This window comes from Ochotona princeps, chromosome 29 (genome assembly GCF_030435755.1).
Source record: "Ochotona princeps isolate mOchPri1 chromosome 29, mOchPri1.hap1, whole genome shotgun sequence".
Lineage (NCBI taxonomy): Eukaryota > Metazoa > Chordata > Mammalia > Lagomorpha > Ochotonidae > Ochotona > Ochotona princeps.
In genome coordinates, this window is record NC_080860.1 from 10,606,458 (window position 1) to 10,624,366 (window position 17,909).

The 17,909-nt window shown below is 53.9% G+C and overlaps 1 protein-coding gene across 2 annotated transcripts in view; it reads left to right on the forward strand.

Annotated features, from left to right (window-relative positions):
* BICDL1 (BICD family like cargo adaptor 1) overlaps positions 1-17,909 on the forward strand; it is a 76,247-nt gene that overhangs the window by 57,123 nt on the left and 1,215 nt on the right. The window contains exons 5-9 of one of the 2 annotated variants that reach the window (XM_036496433.2): positions 5,847-6,026; positions 6,633-6,851; positions 7,788-7,931; positions 12,774-12,904; positions 16,285-16,405. In XM_036496433.2, the coding sequence (XP_036352326.2) occupies positions 5,847-6,026; positions 6,633-6,851; positions 7,788-7,931; positions 12,774-12,904; positions 16,285-16,405 (795 nt within the window). The remainder of the gene's footprint in view (positions 1-5,846; positions 6,027-6,632; positions 6,852-7,787; positions 7,932-12,773; positions 12,905-16,284; positions 16,406-17,909) is intronic. The other variant, XM_004591882.2, reaches the window with a different exon arrangement.

The following is a 17,909-nucleotide window of genomic DNA, read 5'->3' on the forward strand; positions in this document are numbered from 1 at the left end:
CAACGGCTCCCTGGCAGGACAGGGCCAAATTCAAGGAGCAGTTGGCTGCTTGGTCAGAAGGAAAATGACAGAGGGCCAGAATTACCACAGGGGCTGCATGCGAGTGAGTGACAGAGGTCTCCCGGTGCGCCTGTAGTAACCCCTCAGGTGCCGACCGGCTCAGTCATTCTGGCTGTGCGCACACTAAAGCGTGATTACCCAGGTCATCCCAGCACTATGTCCTGAGTTCCAGCCTCCCAGAACAGTTCCACAGGGTTCTTTCTGGGTTGTTAACAGACTGATCACTGCATCGCCAGCATTTGTGACATCTGCTAGAAGGGAACCTTGGGTTATCTCAGCTCACAGCTCCCCTGCTGCTGGGCTGGTGGGGTTAGTTGACTGGCACAGAGCTAAACAAGATGCTCTCCGCTAGACGTGTGTCCTGCTTCTGCCGGTCACGAGGAAGGGCACAGGCCTACCCTGTTTGAGTCTTATTGAACCTCAAAGAGGTCACCATGTTTGTCCTAATTTGGGGACTGTCACCAGGCTTCAGCTGGGTGCCCTAGTTCAAACCATCTTCACAGCAGAGGCAACCCCTCCACGCCCTGCAGAACTGACCTCAGACTGGCCTGACTGTCCCCAGAGTCAGAGGCCAGGGGTATGTTGGGCCCCTTCGCAACCCTCTGCTTGTCCCAGGGCAACAGAGCCTTCTGAGCAGAGGAGGTCAGGTTAGCCGAGGATACTGGAGCATCAAGCAGGTCCCTGCTTCAAGGTCCAGCCATGAAATGCCACCCTGGGCTGTGGGATGAGGAGAATGGCATCTGAGGCCAATGCTACTTGTTGCTTGATACCGTTAGGGAGGCGGCCATCTGAGTGGGACACCTCTTATGGGGAATGACCAACAGCATTTCTCCCTCTGGATTTTTGTCCCTTGTGCTGGTGACTGAGCACATAGTAGGGCTTCAGTAAACAATGCTGGGTGAAATTTCTGGCAGTTTCCAGAATGGAGAAGTTTGCTGCGACCCAGGGTTGGCAGTAGTAGCGATGAATGCTAGCGTGCTCCTCATGGGAGGACAGAGTGCTCATACCCCCTTCATAAAGCAGAGACTTAGGAAAGTGAAGGAGGGGCCCGGTGCATGGCCTAGCAGTTAAAGTCCTCACCTTGAACACGCTGGGATCCCATATGGGCGCCGGTTCCAATCCTGGCAGCCTTGCCTCCCATTCAGCTCCCTGCATGTGGCCTGGGAAAGCAGTTGGGGACGGCCCCGTGTTTTGGACCCTGCACCCATGTGGGAGTTCCTGGCTTTGGATCAGCTCAGTTCCGGACATTGCGGCCACTTGGGGAGTGATTCATCGGATGGAAGATCTTCCTCTCTGGCTCTCCTCCTCTCTGTATATCTGACTTTGCAGTAAAAATAAATAAATCTTAAAAAAAAAAGAAATAAAAGAAAAATGAAGGAGTTCCCCATCAAGCTGTGTCACCCTTAGCAGCTTCCAGATCACTTCCCTCCCACTTGCTCAGCCTGTTACTCGGTGATAGCTTTATGCATGTTGCCTGCTGGTCAGTGTTTGACCAGCAGTTGTTTCCCCATCAAGCTCATTCATAAGACTTGCTGAGACAGGATGTGGACAGGAGAAGAAGAGGTAACAGAACATAGGCCTTTGTTCTAGCATGAGCTCCCAGATGAAAAGTCTCTATTCCAGATAAGGAATGGGGGCCCTGGGAATGGGGGAGAGAGCCAGGGTTGGTGAACCAGCATCAGGTACCGGGGAGCTAGAGCACAGTGGGCTGTGTCTGCATCAGTGAGAAGCCCAAGGCTTGCCATGTGCCCATCCCTGTCATCATGTGCCTGTCCACTGCCTGTCCACTGTCACCCTCCTTCCAGAGTGAGCAGTGATGCTCAGCTGAGGCCCTGCATCAAGGCCAAAGTCCCCACTGTAATTTGGAAAATCTGCATTTCTGACCTGTGTTCTCCTCTTTGCTCTTGGTAATTCTGTTCCTTCTGACATGTGAAAGTCTGCGGCTGGCCACACTGGAGCGTCTAGAGGACGCTGTCCTCCAGAGAGCCTTTCTGCTACTGCAGGGACCTGAACCGACATGGGAGTTAGGCCTGCAGCTTGCTCAGGTGGTGGCTAAGCAGTCCTCACCCAGACCAGTGTAGCAGAAAGCTCACAGCCTTGGAATGTATTAAATCTTGTGATTGGAAACCCTTAGATGGGAGTGAAGACTGAGCAGGCTGCAAACCACCCACCCGCCGGCCAGGGAAGCCTCGTTTCATGTTTCACTGTGTAATTGGTGTCCCGCTGTCAAAATCAGATTTCTACACCACTGATCAAATCCAGCTCCATCTGGCTTGCTGTTACTGTTATTTTCAGACCTGAGATAGGAATAAGAATTGCTTTTTGAGCCCCCAGTAAATGACATTTTGGTAAACTCTTAACTTCGGTTTTGTCCTTGAAGGACCACTTAACTTCCTGTCTGCTACACAGGAATCTTTCAGAGCTGTGCAGGACCCAGGCCCTACTCAACACGGGCGGCCCAGGAAACAGGCGACCTGGAGCCTAGAACTGGCTGTGACGCTCATCATTATAGGCCAGTCGCTTAGCGTCACTCTGGCTCTGCTAGGAGAGATGCGCACCTCCGCCCCTGTGCGTGTTGTACGCCAAAACCTAGCGTGCCAAATCTGATGTCATCCCTGTTGTAACACTCGGTTTTGTGTCAAGAGTATATTTTGTTGGAAGTCCTTGCAGTTAACAGATCCTCCCTGTTCTGGTTCCGTTTTTCTGCATGTGTCTGTCCAGTTGAGGAATTGGTTACTGACCAGAGTATGCAGGTCTCTCCCGGTCCTTTGTTCTTCTGCTGTTAGACTCTGTTAAGCACCTTTGAGTGTGTATGAGTGATTGAACTTTTGTCCAGTGCGTAAGATCATGTGCTTGCCTGTGGTCAGATTCCCCTGCTGAGAAGTGTGTGGGGTTGTCTAGAAAATCATTGGGAAGCATTTTGCCAAATTAATATGCTGTTTGTAATTGTGCCAAATGCCTCCTAGGAATGTCTCTCTTTGTTTTCCATAACGCTGATTTTTTTTTCCTTTCTGGGTTTCCTCAAAATTGGGTCTGGAGGAGTTCCCACTGGACTGGCAGGCAGTGCTGATCACAGGAGGCACAGAGAGTAGGCTTGCCAGTTACTCGCTCATTTTCCGAGCGGCCAACTTCTCAAGCCTTTCTAGGGAGGGCTCCCCCAGAAGCTGGTGCCATTCACCAGCCATTTTCTGGCCGAGACCAGGGAAGGCAGGACATTGCCAGACTGGCCAAAGGCTCTGCAAGACAGCCTGCTCTCCCTGAGAACCGGATCTCTGAGGTACTGCTGCCAGCCACCCTTCAGAGACCATCTGCAGGAGCCCCAGACCAGGGCTGAGACAGACCTGTGCCATGGCCACTCTCTCCATAGAACAGAGGAAACACTAGAAATGTCTGATGAAAGGCTGCATTGGTTAAATCGCAAGCTCTTCCCTGTTCTCAGCCCCAGCATCTTGTCAGTGAGAGGTATAACCACAAATATCAAGGGTAGGAGAGGTCCCTCCTGGGCATGTGGGCTTGTGCCTGGCAGCCGGCTTGCTGCTGGATGCTTCTACAGTCAGGAGCTGCTGCTAGGCCATAAGACAATAGTTAAAAGTTGGTGATGCAGTGGAGAGAGAGAATCATTGGGTTGTCCCCCGTCTTCAGCTGTGGAGACCTGACCACAATAGGGGGCCCTGTGGTAGACCCTGCCCAGGAGCCACAGGAGAGGGGGAGCCTCACCCCTAAGTCGTCATCCATCCCTGCACTGCTCTCACCTCTGACCATTGGTGTTACCACCCTGCACCGAGCTTCAGTTTTACCCTCAGGAACCTGAGATGTTGGATGCGTTGGTATCAGTGGCCCAGCCAACTGTGAGACTGTAGGCTTACATGAAGTATCTTATTGAGATCATTTGAAATCCAGGAGTCTACATACCCTTCATTTACACTTCATGTTATTGTTTAAAAATTATTTCTGTTAGTTTTGTGTGAAAGTCTAGCGGTGTGGTGCTGTGCGCACGATTGCCTGCTTGTCCCTGCCTGGGCCTCTGCCATCTTCGTAACATCTGTTGTCTCTTCACTTGTATTATTTTAAAGGAAAGGTCAGAATTTTAATAAGTTAACCTGTAAATTAAAAATACCCCTAAATAATAGAAACATTTAAACCAGTGCTGTGGCATAATGGGATAAACCTCCACCTGCGGCACTGGCATTCCATAGGGATGCCAGTTTGCATCCCAGCTGTTCCAATTCTGATCCAGCTCCCTGCTTGTGACCTGGAAGAGCAGAGGAGGATGGCTCAAGTTCTTTGGCCCCTACACCCATGTGGGAGACCCACAGGAAACTCCTGGTGTGTGTGTGTGTGTGTGTGTGTGTGTGTGTGTGTGTGTCTGCTTTCCGCTATAAAATCTGCCTTTTGAATAAAAATAAATCTTTAAAAAAATCTGATTAACATGGTAGCACAGTGGGTGAAGCTAGAACTTAGGGCTCCTGCAGGCATATTGGAGGGCTGACTGGAGTCTTAGCTATACCACTTCTGATCCAGGTTCCTGCCAACACCTCTGAGAAGGCGGCAGATGCTTGCTTAGTCCCACGGCCCCTGCCACCCTTGTGGGAGAGACCTGGAGAGAATTCCTGCAGCTGGCCTTGGCCTGGCCCCAACCTGACTGTTAGGGTTAAGGGGTGAACCAGTGAGTGGAAGTGTACATTCTTGCTCACTCTGTGCCTCTCTCTGTTGGTGTACTTTTCAAATAAATAAATCTTTTAAAATAGCAAACATATGAATACCTTACTATTTAAAGTACCTTTAAAATTTAGCATTGTTTCCTTAAATATCCTTAGTGTTTAGATTTTCAGTTGTCTTACAGATGTCATGTTTTTCACTTATTTTTTCAAATCAACATAGAACTAAAATAGACCTGTACATTGCAAATAGTTGCTAGACCTGTGAAGTCTTTTTTTTTTTTTAAGATTTATTTATTTTTATTACAAAGTCAGATATACAGAGAGGAGGAAAGATACAGAGGAAGATCTTCCATCCGATGATTCACTCCCCAAGTGAGTACAAGGGCTGGTGCTGCGCCGATCTGAAGCTGGGAACCAGGAACTTCTTCCAGGTGTCCTACATGGATGCAGGGTCCCAAGGCTTTGGGCCATCCTCGACTGCTTTCCCAGGCCACAAGCAGGGAGCTAGATGGGAAGTGGAGCTGAGAACTGTGAAGTCTTTTTTTTTTTTTTTAAAGATTTATTTATTTTATTACAAAGTCAGATATACAGAGAGGAGGAAAAACAGAGAGGAAGATCTTCCGTCCAATGATTCACTCCCCAAGTGAGCCCAATGGCTGGCGCTGTGCCGATCCAAAGCCGGGAACCAGGAACCTCTTCCGGGTCTCCCACGCGGGTGCAGGGTCCCAAAGCTTTGGGCCGTCTTTGACTGCTTTTTGAGGCCACAAGCAGGGAGCTGGATGGGAAGCAGGGTTGCCGGGATTAGAACCGGCACCCATGTGGGATCCTGGTGCGTTCAAGGTGAGGACTTTAGCTGCTAGGCCACGGCACCAGGCCCTGTGAAGTCTTTTTTAATCTCTAGGTTCTTTTCTTGAAATGGGTTTGGTAAAGGAATGGAGTTGGTTGTGCTTCAACGTCTCCCCAGTCTAGATGTCACCAACCGTGTCCCTCGGTGGGCACCACTTGCCTCGCTGGTCTTCTGTGAGCTGGTGGCTGAGCCCCAAGCACAGTCAGGGTGAGGATCAGTTAGTGCATTTTGCCTTTCCGCTTGGCGAGCCTCACTGCCTCTGCCCCTCTCTCCACAAGCTGCACCAGAGCCAGCTGGAGCTCCAGGAGGTGCGGCTGTCCTACCGGCAGCTGCAGGTGAAGGTGGAGGAGCTCAGCGAGGAGCGGAGCTTGCAGAGCTCTGCCGCCACCAGCACATCCCTGCTGTCGGAGATCGAGCAGAGCATGGAGGCCGAGGAGCTGGAGCAGGAGCGAGAGCAGGTGCTGGCAGCCCTCCCTCGGGCATGGGCACTCTGGGGCATGCTGTCCTCCCCACCCCTGCTGCCAACCTGGTGGGAACCCTTCAGACCTGCCAGCTGGGGCATTGTGAAACAGAATCGACTGGAGTGTACCTAGCCCTCCATTCCCCTCCCACCTTGACACTGGGCAGAACTGCCCAAGGGCAGAGTGTGGGCAGAGTCACTTCCCACTCGGCCTCATTCCAGTTCCTTTCAGGAAGGAATTATTGGCTAATGATCAGGTCCGTACTATTTTTATTGTTCTGGAATATTCCTGATCCATCCCATTCAGCCAAGTGGCTGCTGTGTTGTCCATGGCCACTCATTTCCTAATTGTTTCCTGTTACCACAATGACCTTATGATAGAAAGAAGTGCTGTACAAGGCAGGATAAAACCTAGGAGTGGGATAGTAGATGTACTGGGCCCAGAAAATTTTTCATCATGGCTTGGGACAGTTGATTTGGAAGTAAACTGATAGCACCTTTCTCCTAGAACTGGTGTCTCTGGGCTCAGGCACTGGGGTGGGTGGCCAGGTGACGTCGTTACCAGCAGTCCGTACTCAGGGGTACCTCTCTGTGGCCCGGACAGCTGAGACTGCAGCTCTGGGAAGCCTACTGCCAGGTCCGCTATCTCTGCTCCCACCTTCGGGGAAACGACAGTGCCGACTCGGCCGTGTCCACAGACTCCTCGATGGATGAGTCCTCAGAAACCTCATCCGCCAAAGATGTGCCAGCTGGCAGCTTGCGCACTGCCCTCAACGAGCTCAAGAGACTAATCCAGAGCATCGTGGATGGCCTGGAGCCCACGGTAAGAAGCCAGGCTGAGGCAGGCCTGTCCCCATGGGACCTGGGCTCCGGGAGGCGCCAGGCCAGAAGGTGCAGCTGGCTCTGAACCTGTAGCCTTTTAAAATAGCTGTAAGAGTTTCCTCCACACCCTCTTGATTTGCTTGAGAACAGAGAGCACCATGTTCAGGCAGGGCCCTGAGTAGATGCCAGGGAACAGAGGTTCCCCAGACCACCTGCTGGGTGATGCGAGGGTGCAGCTGGGGTCTCAGATGGTTAACGTCCACAGTGACTGGGCTCTTCTTGGAGACTTTGAGTGCACCAGTCTAGCAATGGGAGATGGGGGCACCTCTGCAGAGCCCTTGGATTCTGTGGTGGAGTGGAAGGATGTGAGTGAAGCAGCACAGCTGGCTGAGGTGTGTGTACACACACACACACACACACACACCCATGCAGGAGGGCCATGTTCCCATGGTTTTCCCGAGCAGACGGGTACATTCTCCCAACTTGATAACCGCGTTCTCCCAGATCCACTCCGTACACCTGCTGCGGACTCAGGCTGTGATTTGTCCTCCTGGTTCGTTCTTCCGTGGGATGGTTGGGCTTCCCTACCCATTCTGGGTGCTGTAACATAAAGAGGGGTGGTTCTTACCCCCTGCTGCAGTGGAGCAGGCCGTGGTGGGAGGAGGGCACTGTCCGAGCGAGCCGTTTCTCGTGTACTCGGCTTCCTTTCCCTGAAGCTTGAGACAGGAGTGAACGTGCAGCTGCTGCTTGCATATTGACACTGAGCAAGAGGCTCTCTGCCTAAACCTCATTTCTTCTCCCCCCTGTCTTTGCCCTTTCTTTTTCTCCCTCCCCTGTCACCTGCCCGCCCTCCACTCTGTGTCCTGTCCTCCCCATCTCCTGTCAACTGGTGCACTACCCCCATCTGTGGCCGGCTCCCTCGCTCTCCTGCTGTCAGAGTTCCCGGAGAATTGATGATGACTCCCTAGAAGAACAGATAAGGCAGACCAGTGAGGACTCACGAGCCCTAAGGGAACTCATGGAGGGAGAGAGGGGTAAACTGAGGCAAAGCCTAGAAGAGCTGGAACAACTCCACAGCCAGGTGAGCGTCCCCTCCTCGGTCCCCTGGGGAGCACTGGTACGTGCTGCCCAGCTCTCTAGGCACCCCTCTGAGATGCTCCATTCACTTGGACTTGACAAGCAGCCCCCAGGGGACTGCAGCCTGAAGCTGAGGGGAGATGGGGGTCTTCAGGAGGGGCATAGGTGCCCTGGTTCCTGATCACTTTTGGATACTATTCCGAGTAGGTGCCAGGCAGAGACACTGCCAAACTGAGAGATGGTGGGTCTCGCCCGGCCTCATCCCTCCTCGAAGGTCCCGTGTTGGTTGGCAGTGCTGGAGCCACTCCCTGTGGCCTCGCTGCTCCTTCCTGTTGGGTCATGAGGCCTTGTCTCCAGAGAGCACTGGAGCACACCGTACTCTGCTGGGAGATGCTAAGGCTCGAGGAGCAGCCCCGCCAGAGAGGAGGTGCGTCAGCACCTTGTCTCAGTTCCACCGTGCATGGGCATGGACACAGGGGAGGAGCAAAGCCACATTTTAGAAATCTTGTGGGAATTTGTTTTTATACTGTTTAAAAAGCAGAGAAACAGAGCTCTTCCATCTACTGGTTCACTCCTGAGATGGCTGCTGTGGCTGCGGGTGATGCAGGCCTTGGCCAGTGTCCAGAACTTTGCAGGTCTGCTGTGTCAGAGCAGGGCCTCGGGGGTGTGCAGCAGGAGGAAGCTGGCCCACACGCAGTGTCACCAGGGCCTAGAGCTGGGCACTGGGTCACAGGGGGCAGACATTCCGAGTGGCAGTTGAGTCGCTCTCTTGCCCATCTCCCTGCTGGCCTTCCCTTCTCCCTTCCTTATCCAAAGCTGCCTGTCCCTTCCTGTTACATGAGATTTCTGTGAGGCAGAATTTAAGCCTGACCTTGACTTTCCATTTCAAATGTACTTTAACAGAAATAAGACTTGTCTTTCTTGGGTTATCCCAGTAGCATCCCTGACATTATTGTCTGGGAAGATGCTGGGAGACCCACCCACTACAGCCATTAGTGTACCCGTCTTTCTGTGAGTGACTTGGCACCAAGGACAGAGATGCCATGTGAAGCCGTGGCTTGCTCCAGCCAGACCCTGGGCAGTGGGGCTGCAGAGCCTCGGGCAGGGCCTGCTTTGCCCAGGCACTCAGGTACTTTGCCTTGGGACGTGGGTGTTCCAAACCTGGCCCTAACCCCTAGCCCAAATACCAGCCCATTCCTGCTCCTTGATGTTCACTGACTGGGGGAGTTTGCTTTGTTTTTTGCTTCTCAAAACTATGAAACGAGAACTTCACCAAAAGGTACCAAGTATAGGCAGCTAGGGACCTGACTGTCATCTTTTACCAGGGAGGTTTCCTGAGAAGCTCGGTCTCTGTGGATTCCCCTGCAGGGACTTCACCTGGCGATGGCTAGTGGATTGGGCTTTTCCTGCGGGCATCCTGACCCAGATGCTCAGAGCAGACAGGCCCCTGGCCTCAGCACAGGCACCATGCTGCCGGGCGGAGACCAGAGTCTGTGCCAATGCCCTGGGGCGGTGGGTTGGGTGAAGACTGAGTCTCCCAACAGTTGTAGCCAGCACTACCGGCACAGTGTGGGGCCTTCCCTGGGGGGTCTTTCCATATCTGTTGAGCCACTTGCTGTGTGCCTGGTACAGCACCCAGCCCTGAGAGGAATGAGGTGAATGGTCAGATCTTAGAGCTGTCTTCTGACCCTTTAAGGGGCAGTGTCTAGACGTGGTAGTGGGGACTAAGTGTCAGCCAGCAGCAGCTAATCCAGAGTAAAATGTCATCACATAGGTGATCAGGCTTCTGGGCCCATTGCTTTTTCACTGAGAAGTTAGGCTGAGTCAGAGGTGTGGGACTGGAAGCTGAGTAGCCAGCAGCAGCTCTTCCCCCACACAAAGCCTATTCAGTTTTTTTCCCCATTAGTTTTTTTTTTAATTATTTTTATTGGAAAGTCAGATTTATAGGGAGAAGAGGAGACAGAAAGATCTTCCATCAGCTGATTCGCTCCCCAAGTGGCCACAGTGAGCCAATCCGAAGCCAGGAGCCTCTTCCAGGTCTCCCACATGGGTGCAGGATCCCAAGGCTTTGGGCCATCCTCGATTGTTTCTCTACTGTTTTTCCAGGCCACAGCAGGAAACTAGAAGGGAAGTGGGGCAGCTGGGACACAAACCGGCACCCCATATGGGATCCTGGTGCATGCAAGGCAAGGACTTTAGCCACTAGGCTATCGCGCTGGGCCCTCCCCCATTACATTTAATAGGGATTTTTCCTTGCTGGTTCACTCCCTACATGCCTGCAGTAGCCAAGGCTGGGCCAGGCTTCAGCCTAGAGCCCAAAACCGCGTCCAGATCACCCACATGCATGGCAGGAACCCCAAGTCGAGCCGTCATCAGCTGTTTCCCAGAGTTTCATTAGCAGGAATCTCAAACCAGGCAGAGCCTGAGCGGGGCACAGAGGGTGAGGCCACGTTCAGGTGTGTGGGTGGTTCACGTATGTCTGCCATGGGACACGTGGATATTCATGAGATCATTGGCGGACCATGTGAAACTATCAACATAGAGTCAGCCTGCTGCAGATGCTTGGACTTTTGCTTGCAGTAGTCATGGCAGGGCCACAGCAAATGATTTCTTGGGCTTTGCATGGCCCGCAGGGCGGGGCTCGCACACTGCCAGGGAGTGGAATTCTGTGGACCAGCCACTGGCTGCACGGGAGCCCTGCCTGGAATCCTTCTCTTGATTTTCCTGAAAGAATTTTTGGTTTGGATCAGTTACTTTTATTTCTGCGTTTATGAAATGTGTGTCTCACAGAGGTCCAATCCCTTGTCACTGCTAAGGCAGGTAGGTGGCTGGTGGACATTAGCTTGATCAGCCTCTCCAGGCCCAGGGGACTAGGGTGTGTTTCACGTGAACCACAGTAAATGTTGGGTAGTTTTACCCATCTGTTGCACAGCTGGCAGCCTAGCAGGCTGGCTGTCACCCATGACAGGGCTTACTTGGTTTGTGGAGGTCTGGTGCGTTCTGCCAGGTGGTTTCTGGGTCTTGGGTTCCAGCCTGCTAGGCTGCCGAGCCCGCCTCCAAGTAGGGTGACTGTGCCCTTGTCACCCGCTCTCACCCATCCCCTGCCACCCTCTGGCTAGAGGGGTCTGCGGGGGGCCACCCTGCCCACTCAGCCATGCTTTCCAGCAGAACTGCTGCCTTGATCAGTTCTCACATCACAGCAGCAGGCTCTGATGTCCCCTGCCACACTGCTCAGAGTGCAGAAATTCATCATCCGTGGTGGCAACAAGTTGTTCTTGTATCCCTTGTTGCTGCTCAGTGGCTGCTGCCCCTGGGGCTGACCGCCCTCCTCTCATCAGAAGCCTTGGCTCAAATTCCAGCTGCTCTGCTTCCAGTCCAGCTTCCAGCTAATGGCACCTACAAAGACAAAGAGCTCAAGTGCTTTGGCCCCGGCCACCAGTGTTGCAAGCCAGGATGGGTTTCTTGGCTGTGTGGCCATTCTATCCCCACCCCCTCATCCGAGCCACCCTCTCACCTGCACCCTGAGCTCTACCTTTCAAATAAGTAACTCTTTAAAAAGAAAAAGAGTGTGGAGGAGCTCCTGAAGGTGCCCTTGTGGGAGGGAGGCAGGCGGGCTTTGAGGAAGTGATCCTACCTTGGGAAAATGTCCAGGTGTTTGGAATACTGACAGGAGGGCAGGACCAGGCGCCCTGGCTCATGTCTGGACTGAGAAGGGGCCCACACCCCTCTGTTATTCAGCAGATACTTAGCGAAGCTCCACCAGGCAGGGTTTCTGGTTGCAGACAACAGAAATCTGCTCAGCTTAACTCGAGCAGAAAGAATTAATTACATCTGATAGCTTGGAGAGTCCGTGGGGAGGCGGGGGAGCCCAGCTCGTGGGAAAGGAACAGCGGGTGCCGTCCTGGTGAAGGACCGCCCCACTTGTGGCTCTCTGGACTCCCTCAACAGGCGATGTTAGCTGGGGAGAGCGGTGCCTGGCCATTCCAGCTCACCTGCCCCCACAAGGGAGATATCTCTGTTCCTCAGTGGGGTCACGCCTGGTCTGGTCGTCCAACATGACCATGACCCCCAGGATGCCCCTGGAATAGATGCCGTGTGACGAGCAGTCATCACCACACAGAGTCCACTGCAGGGTGGTTTGGAATGAAGTGCTGTACACCGTCGCATTGGGGCTGCACAGAAAGCTGGGACAGAGACCGTGGTGCTCCCGGGGCCACAGGGTCACTGTCATGTGGGTGGGCTCAGCCCGGGGCCCTGAGAGCTGCCAGGTAGAACACCTCAGCACCCAGGCTAGCCTCTATGCTGGCTGTAAGACCCAAGGAAGCTGTGGTGCAAACCACGGAGCCCTGGACCACAGGGCAGGCTAACAGACAGCAAGTTCAAGATGACAGCGTCGTTTAGGTGTGTAACTTTCATGTGACTGTAACCTTGGAAGCTGAGTGAGGAAGAGAACCAGGCCACGCTAGGTGCTGCCCAGGTCAGTTCAGGGCCCGTTGGGTGGCAGCATTCCATGATGAGAAGATGGCTGGAAGCCAAACTTGAATATAAATGTTATCCAGAGCCCCGATTCTCCTTGTCTTCCTTCACCAGTTACCTGGGGTGGCTGAGGATATAGTGGGGGTATTCAGAGCTGAGTACAGGGGTTCTGGCCTCAGAGTTGCGAGTCCAAGGTGAACTTCCTCAGCCCCCTGGATTTGGGCATGGCATGTGGCATCCAGCATGTGGGAGCTGGGCCGCAGTGGGCTGATCCACACCCACCCACACCACCACCCCACAGCAGCAGTGCCTTTTCTGGGAAACCGCCCCAGGCCAGCAGCAGTGACAGCTTCCTGTTCGTTCCCATCAGGTGACACTGCTGAGCGTGGAGATGAGCACCCTGAAGGAGGAGAGGGACCGGCTCCGAGTGACGTCTGAGGACAAGGAGCCCAAGGAACAGCTCCAGAAGGCCATCAGGGACCGGGATGAGGCCATTGCCAAGTGAGTGGGGGGGGGCTCACTTATGTGCATTTTCAAAAGAAAATTGCCTTTAAGAATCAAATCATGCAGAAAGACTACAAGGTGAAAGTTTCCCTGCTGCCTACCCCAGTCCCTCCTCCCCGGACAGACACTTTCAGGGAAAATTGGGTGTGCCTTCACGCATGGTGTGTGATGCAGTTGTGGAGTTCGGTGAACCCTCATACATAGGAGTATGTGTGTGATACAGTTGTGGGGTTTTCTTCTTTTTAAGATCTATTTATTTTCATTGTAAAGTCAAATTTACAGAGAGAAAAGGAAGATTTTCCGTACGATGATTCACTCCCTAAGTGGCTGCAATGGCTGGAGCTGAGCTGATCTGAAGCCAGGAGCTTCCTCCAGGTCTCCCACACGGGTGCAGGATCCCAAGGTTTTGGGCTGTCCTCGACTGCTTTCCCAGGCCACAAGCAGGGAGCTGGAAGGGAAGTGGAGCTGCCGGGATTAGAACCCTTGCCCATATGGGATCCCAGCGCATGGAAGGCGAGAACTTTAGCCCCCTAGGCTACCGTGCCAGACTCAGATACAGGGTTTTCTAACATCAATAGGACAATTCTACATTTGTTGGCCTTTTTTTGCTGTGTGTCTCCTAGACAGATTTCCAGTGATATTGTTTAGACTTTATCTGTTTTTATGTTTACCTTCTTGTTCTTTTAAAATTATGAGCATTTTCAGGTGTGGTTCAGGTGTGATTGATGTATGTTTTCTGTCTACCAGTCGCACGCTAATCAACATGTGATCCGAGTAGGTCATCTTTGTCCTCTGCTGGCTCCACCTCCCTACTGGATTGTTGGATCAAGTCATAATACTGGAAACAAATCATTGCATTTGAAAAGAAACAGTATTTTTGGATACGTCTATTGGGGTCCAGTGTGAGTTCAGTTTCTCTCAGTTGCCTGGTGAATGTGTTTGTAACAGAATCAGTTACAAAGTTTTGAGGGGAGGCCTGGTGGCAGAGGCGCAGTTCAGCTGCCTGTGCACAAGAAAACAAGCTGCCCTTCCGGCCCCACAGCCTTCAGAAATGGGGACCCAGCTTTGCCCTTTGGCCTGTTGGTAGGCAGTCGGGACTGGACAGAGCTCTGCTGTGCCATCCCTGGCCACTTGCCACACTGCAGACTCACAGTCACTGGGAGGTTGCCCCTGGCAGGGAGAACTCAGGAGATGGGGCCTTGGTCCTCTCCAGCCCCTATGAAGATTGATGCATTTCAAAGAGTTATGGAGGGAGGTAGAGGGAGAGATCTTCCAGCTGCTGTTTCACTCCCCAGATGTCTGCAAGGGCTAGGGCGGAGCCGGGTTTCAGCCAGGAGCCAGCAGCTGGATCGCAGTGTCCTCGGAGGTGCAGGTGCAGCTCTGCCTCCAGCGTGCACATCAGTGGGAGGCCTGGCTGGTAGAGGAGCTGGCTGGGACCCAGGTCACTGGGTCACTGGGTCACTGGGCATGGGGGCTTGGGAGTCCCTGCGCTCCCGGTCTGGGGTTTCTCATGAATGCGAGTGCGGAGATCCTGCAGGGCAGGGAGCGGGTGAGCCCTTCGGGTTGGCCTGCTAGCTGCCCAGCGCCCCGTTAGTCAGCACCTTCCCAGCCTCCAGGCTGCATGTGGCACCACCTGCCGGCAGACACCTGCAAGCGCAGGCCTGGTCTAGCGTCCCAAGACTGCCAAGCGTCCATGGCAACGGGAGCTTTGTCCGCTCTTTGCCGTGCACCAATGGCAGTGAGCGTGGCAGACACTGCTGCCGCTGAGCCACTGGCACCCATTGGACAGATTCGGGTCCCATTTGCGCAGCCGTAGTGCACAGAGTCGAGGCGGCTGCTGAGCCGTCTGCAGCGACTCCTGCAGGGCAGGCTCGTAGGGCGCAGTCCTGGGGCCTGGTGACCCTGTGGGTGCCACAGGCTCAGGAGGTGCCTGGTGACCCTGTGGATGCCACAGGCTCAGGAGGCGCGGGCACAGGCAGTAACCCCGGCTGGGCGCCGCTCTGCTGTCCTCACGCAGTGCAGCAGCCCTGCCCAGTGGACCCTGTCCAGGAACCTGGCAGCGGGGAAGGCTAACCCTCTGCTGGGGCTTTTATTAAGGATTATTTCTGTGAATGGCAGAGAGTGAGCTTGGGGCTGCTGGCTTGTCCCTGCCTTGAATGTGCCGGGATCCCATGTGGGTGCTGGTTCATGTCCCACTTGCTCCACTTCCCTTCCAGCTCCCTGCTTGTGGCCTGGGAAAGCAGTGGAGGACCACCCACTTGGGAGACCCAGAAGAGGTTCTTGGCTCCTGGCTTTGGATTGGCTCAGCTCTAGCCGTTGCTGCCACTTGGGAAGTGAGCCAATGTGCGGAAGATCTTCCTCTCTGTATCTCCTTCTCTCTGTAAATCTGACTTTCCAATAAAAATAAACAAGTCTGTATAGAAAAAAAAGATTTATGAATTTGAAAGGCAGAATTAGGGGTCTTCCATCCGTGGGTTCCCCTCACCCATGGCCATCATGGCCAGGACTGTGCCAAGCCTGAGCCTACAGCCACAGTAGCCCATGAGCACGCTAGGTATGAGCAGAGATGCTCGGCTCCATTTGTCTGTGCCTACCTTCACCAAAGGTTTTGTTTCCTTCTTTTCTTTGTTTTTAATTTTGTTTTCTATTTATTTCTCTTTGTTGACTGAGACACAGAGACCCAAAGGCAGAGCACCCACCCTTGGCTCCTTCCCCACGTGTCAGGCCAGAGCCTGGAACTGGGAGCTCAGCCCTCCACCACGCAGCAGAGCCAGCAGCTGCTGCCTCCTGGGTGTGTGCAAGTGGGAAGCTGGAGCTGGAAGTGGAGCCAGGACTGAAACCCCAGCCCTTCCTGCAACGGTGCCATCCCTGCCAGTGGGTCCACCCTTAGACCAGGGGCAGCTTTATTTAAAAACTAACCTCCCCTGGGACCATTTCTCAGCTCTGTCCCTGCTGAGCGCAGCCAGGCTTGTCAGTAAACCCTGCCCTGTGGCATCCCCTGACTCTGTCACTTTCCTTTCCCTGCTTCTTGGGCACTGGGCTCAGCTCACCTTCGTGCCCATCGGTGGCTGCTGGTCAGTCTCTGGTCCTGAAGATTAGGAAGAGCAGTAGCTGGCACCTTTGGGGTGTGCGAGGCCTTTGGTCCCCTCTGGGTTCTGGTTCCATTTGAGGAGCTGGCCCTCTTGCACTTGCATCTGTCCTATGGTGTGTTGGAGGTGACTAGGAGTGGTGCCACCTGCAGGTGGGTTAGGAGTCTTGGCACACAGGGCAAGCCTGTCTGAGCGCGTTGGTGCTGCTGGTCTGTGGTCACAGTCTGTCCACCCCGGGAAGAAGCGCTATCCCCTGGGCTCCAGGCTTGCTGTGGTTTTTCTCTACAGGAAGAACGCTGTGGAGCTGGAACTGGCCAAGTGCAAGATGGACATGATGTCTCTCAACAGCCAGCTGCTGGATGCCATTCAGCAAAAACTGAACCTGTCTCAGCAGCTGGAGGCCTGGCAGGTAGAGCGGGGCCATGGGAGCCATGGCGGGGAGAGGAGGGAGATGGTGCTGAACAGGGCATGGCCTGGGGCTCCTGGGGCCCAGTCCCTGGGGAGAAGCCCACGGTGCTCCCCAGCTGCTGCCGCTGGGGCTGTTGGGCTGGGAATCAGAGCTGTGTTCCCTGCGGCATTGCTCTGGCTTGGAGTGGAACAGGAAAGGAATCAGGTTGCCATGAGGCAGGGGGCAGGAACCACATGGGCCCCAAAGAGAAGCCGCAGCTAGATGCAACTCAGGAGTCAACCGCTGTCTTCCACAGAGCACTGGAGCTGGTGTCCCCAGGGTGCGGGGGCCTCCGGGACTAGCCCTTTGTTGAGGCTGATGCAGTAGTTAGAATCTGGACATTAGGGTTAGTGTCCCTGCCTGAGGAGTCCTGAGCTCTCAGGAGAAGCCGCCGTAGCCTTCGGAGGGGAGCTTTGCAGGGGCCATGCCTCCCAGCACCTCGGCTCCTGCGCCGCTCACCACCCTTCTCTCTCTTCTCTCCTGGCTGCAGTTTGCTTCCTCAGGGCTTTTTACTATCTGGCTCCTTTGGTTTCTGATCTAGTGGCCTTTCTCAGTTCCCGTGTCAACAGCTTTAGTTGTACACCCCTCCTGCCTTCGAGGTGAGCCCGAGTCTGTGTCCCCAACCTCCCACTGCCATCACCATCCTGCCTCCGTGGCCACCGTGTTGTGTGTGCTGGAGCCCGGCGTCATCTCTGTGCAGTGTCCCCTGCCATCAAGCCATGGCCTCTCCCCCATTACTCATGTCCGGTGGGCTGATGGGCCATCCCAGCTCTGACAGGCCGGCTCTGGTTTCTCGGCACCGCCTCCTCACAGCTGGATGGTCTGACCTCAGGAGCCACGGCAGGTGTGGAGGGAGGGAGGGGCAGCACGTGTATATATCCAGATCTTGGCAGGTCTGACTGCTCAGTGCGGATGTGCAGTTTGCAAGGTGCTAGGAAAAGCCATTGGCAGCTTTGAAAGGACTTTGTTCCCAGAAGACAATATTCCCTTGTCATACATTGTTTTAAGATCTCTGTATTGGGGCCCAGTGCAATAGTCTAGTGGCTAAAATTCTTGCCTTGTATGTGCCAGGATTCCATATGGGCGCCAGTTCATATCCCAGCTGTTCCACTTCCCATCCAGCTCCCTGCCTGTGGCCTGGGAAGGCAGTAGAGAACAGCCCAAAGCCTCGGGACCCTGCACCCACATGGGAGACCCAGAGGAAGCTCCTGGCTTCAGAGGGGCTCAGCTCGGCTGTTGTGGCCACTTGGGGAGTGAATCAGTGGATAGAGGATCTTTCTGTATCTCCTCTCTGTAAATCTTTCCAATAGAAATAAATCTGTTAATAAAAAAGTTTTTAAAAATCTGTGTACTGGTTTGGAAGAGGTAAAAATTGTCCACCTGCTGGTTCACTCCCCATATGGCCACAATGGCTGGGGTTCTGCTAGGCCAAAGCCAGGAGGCAAGGATTTCTGAATCTCCCACT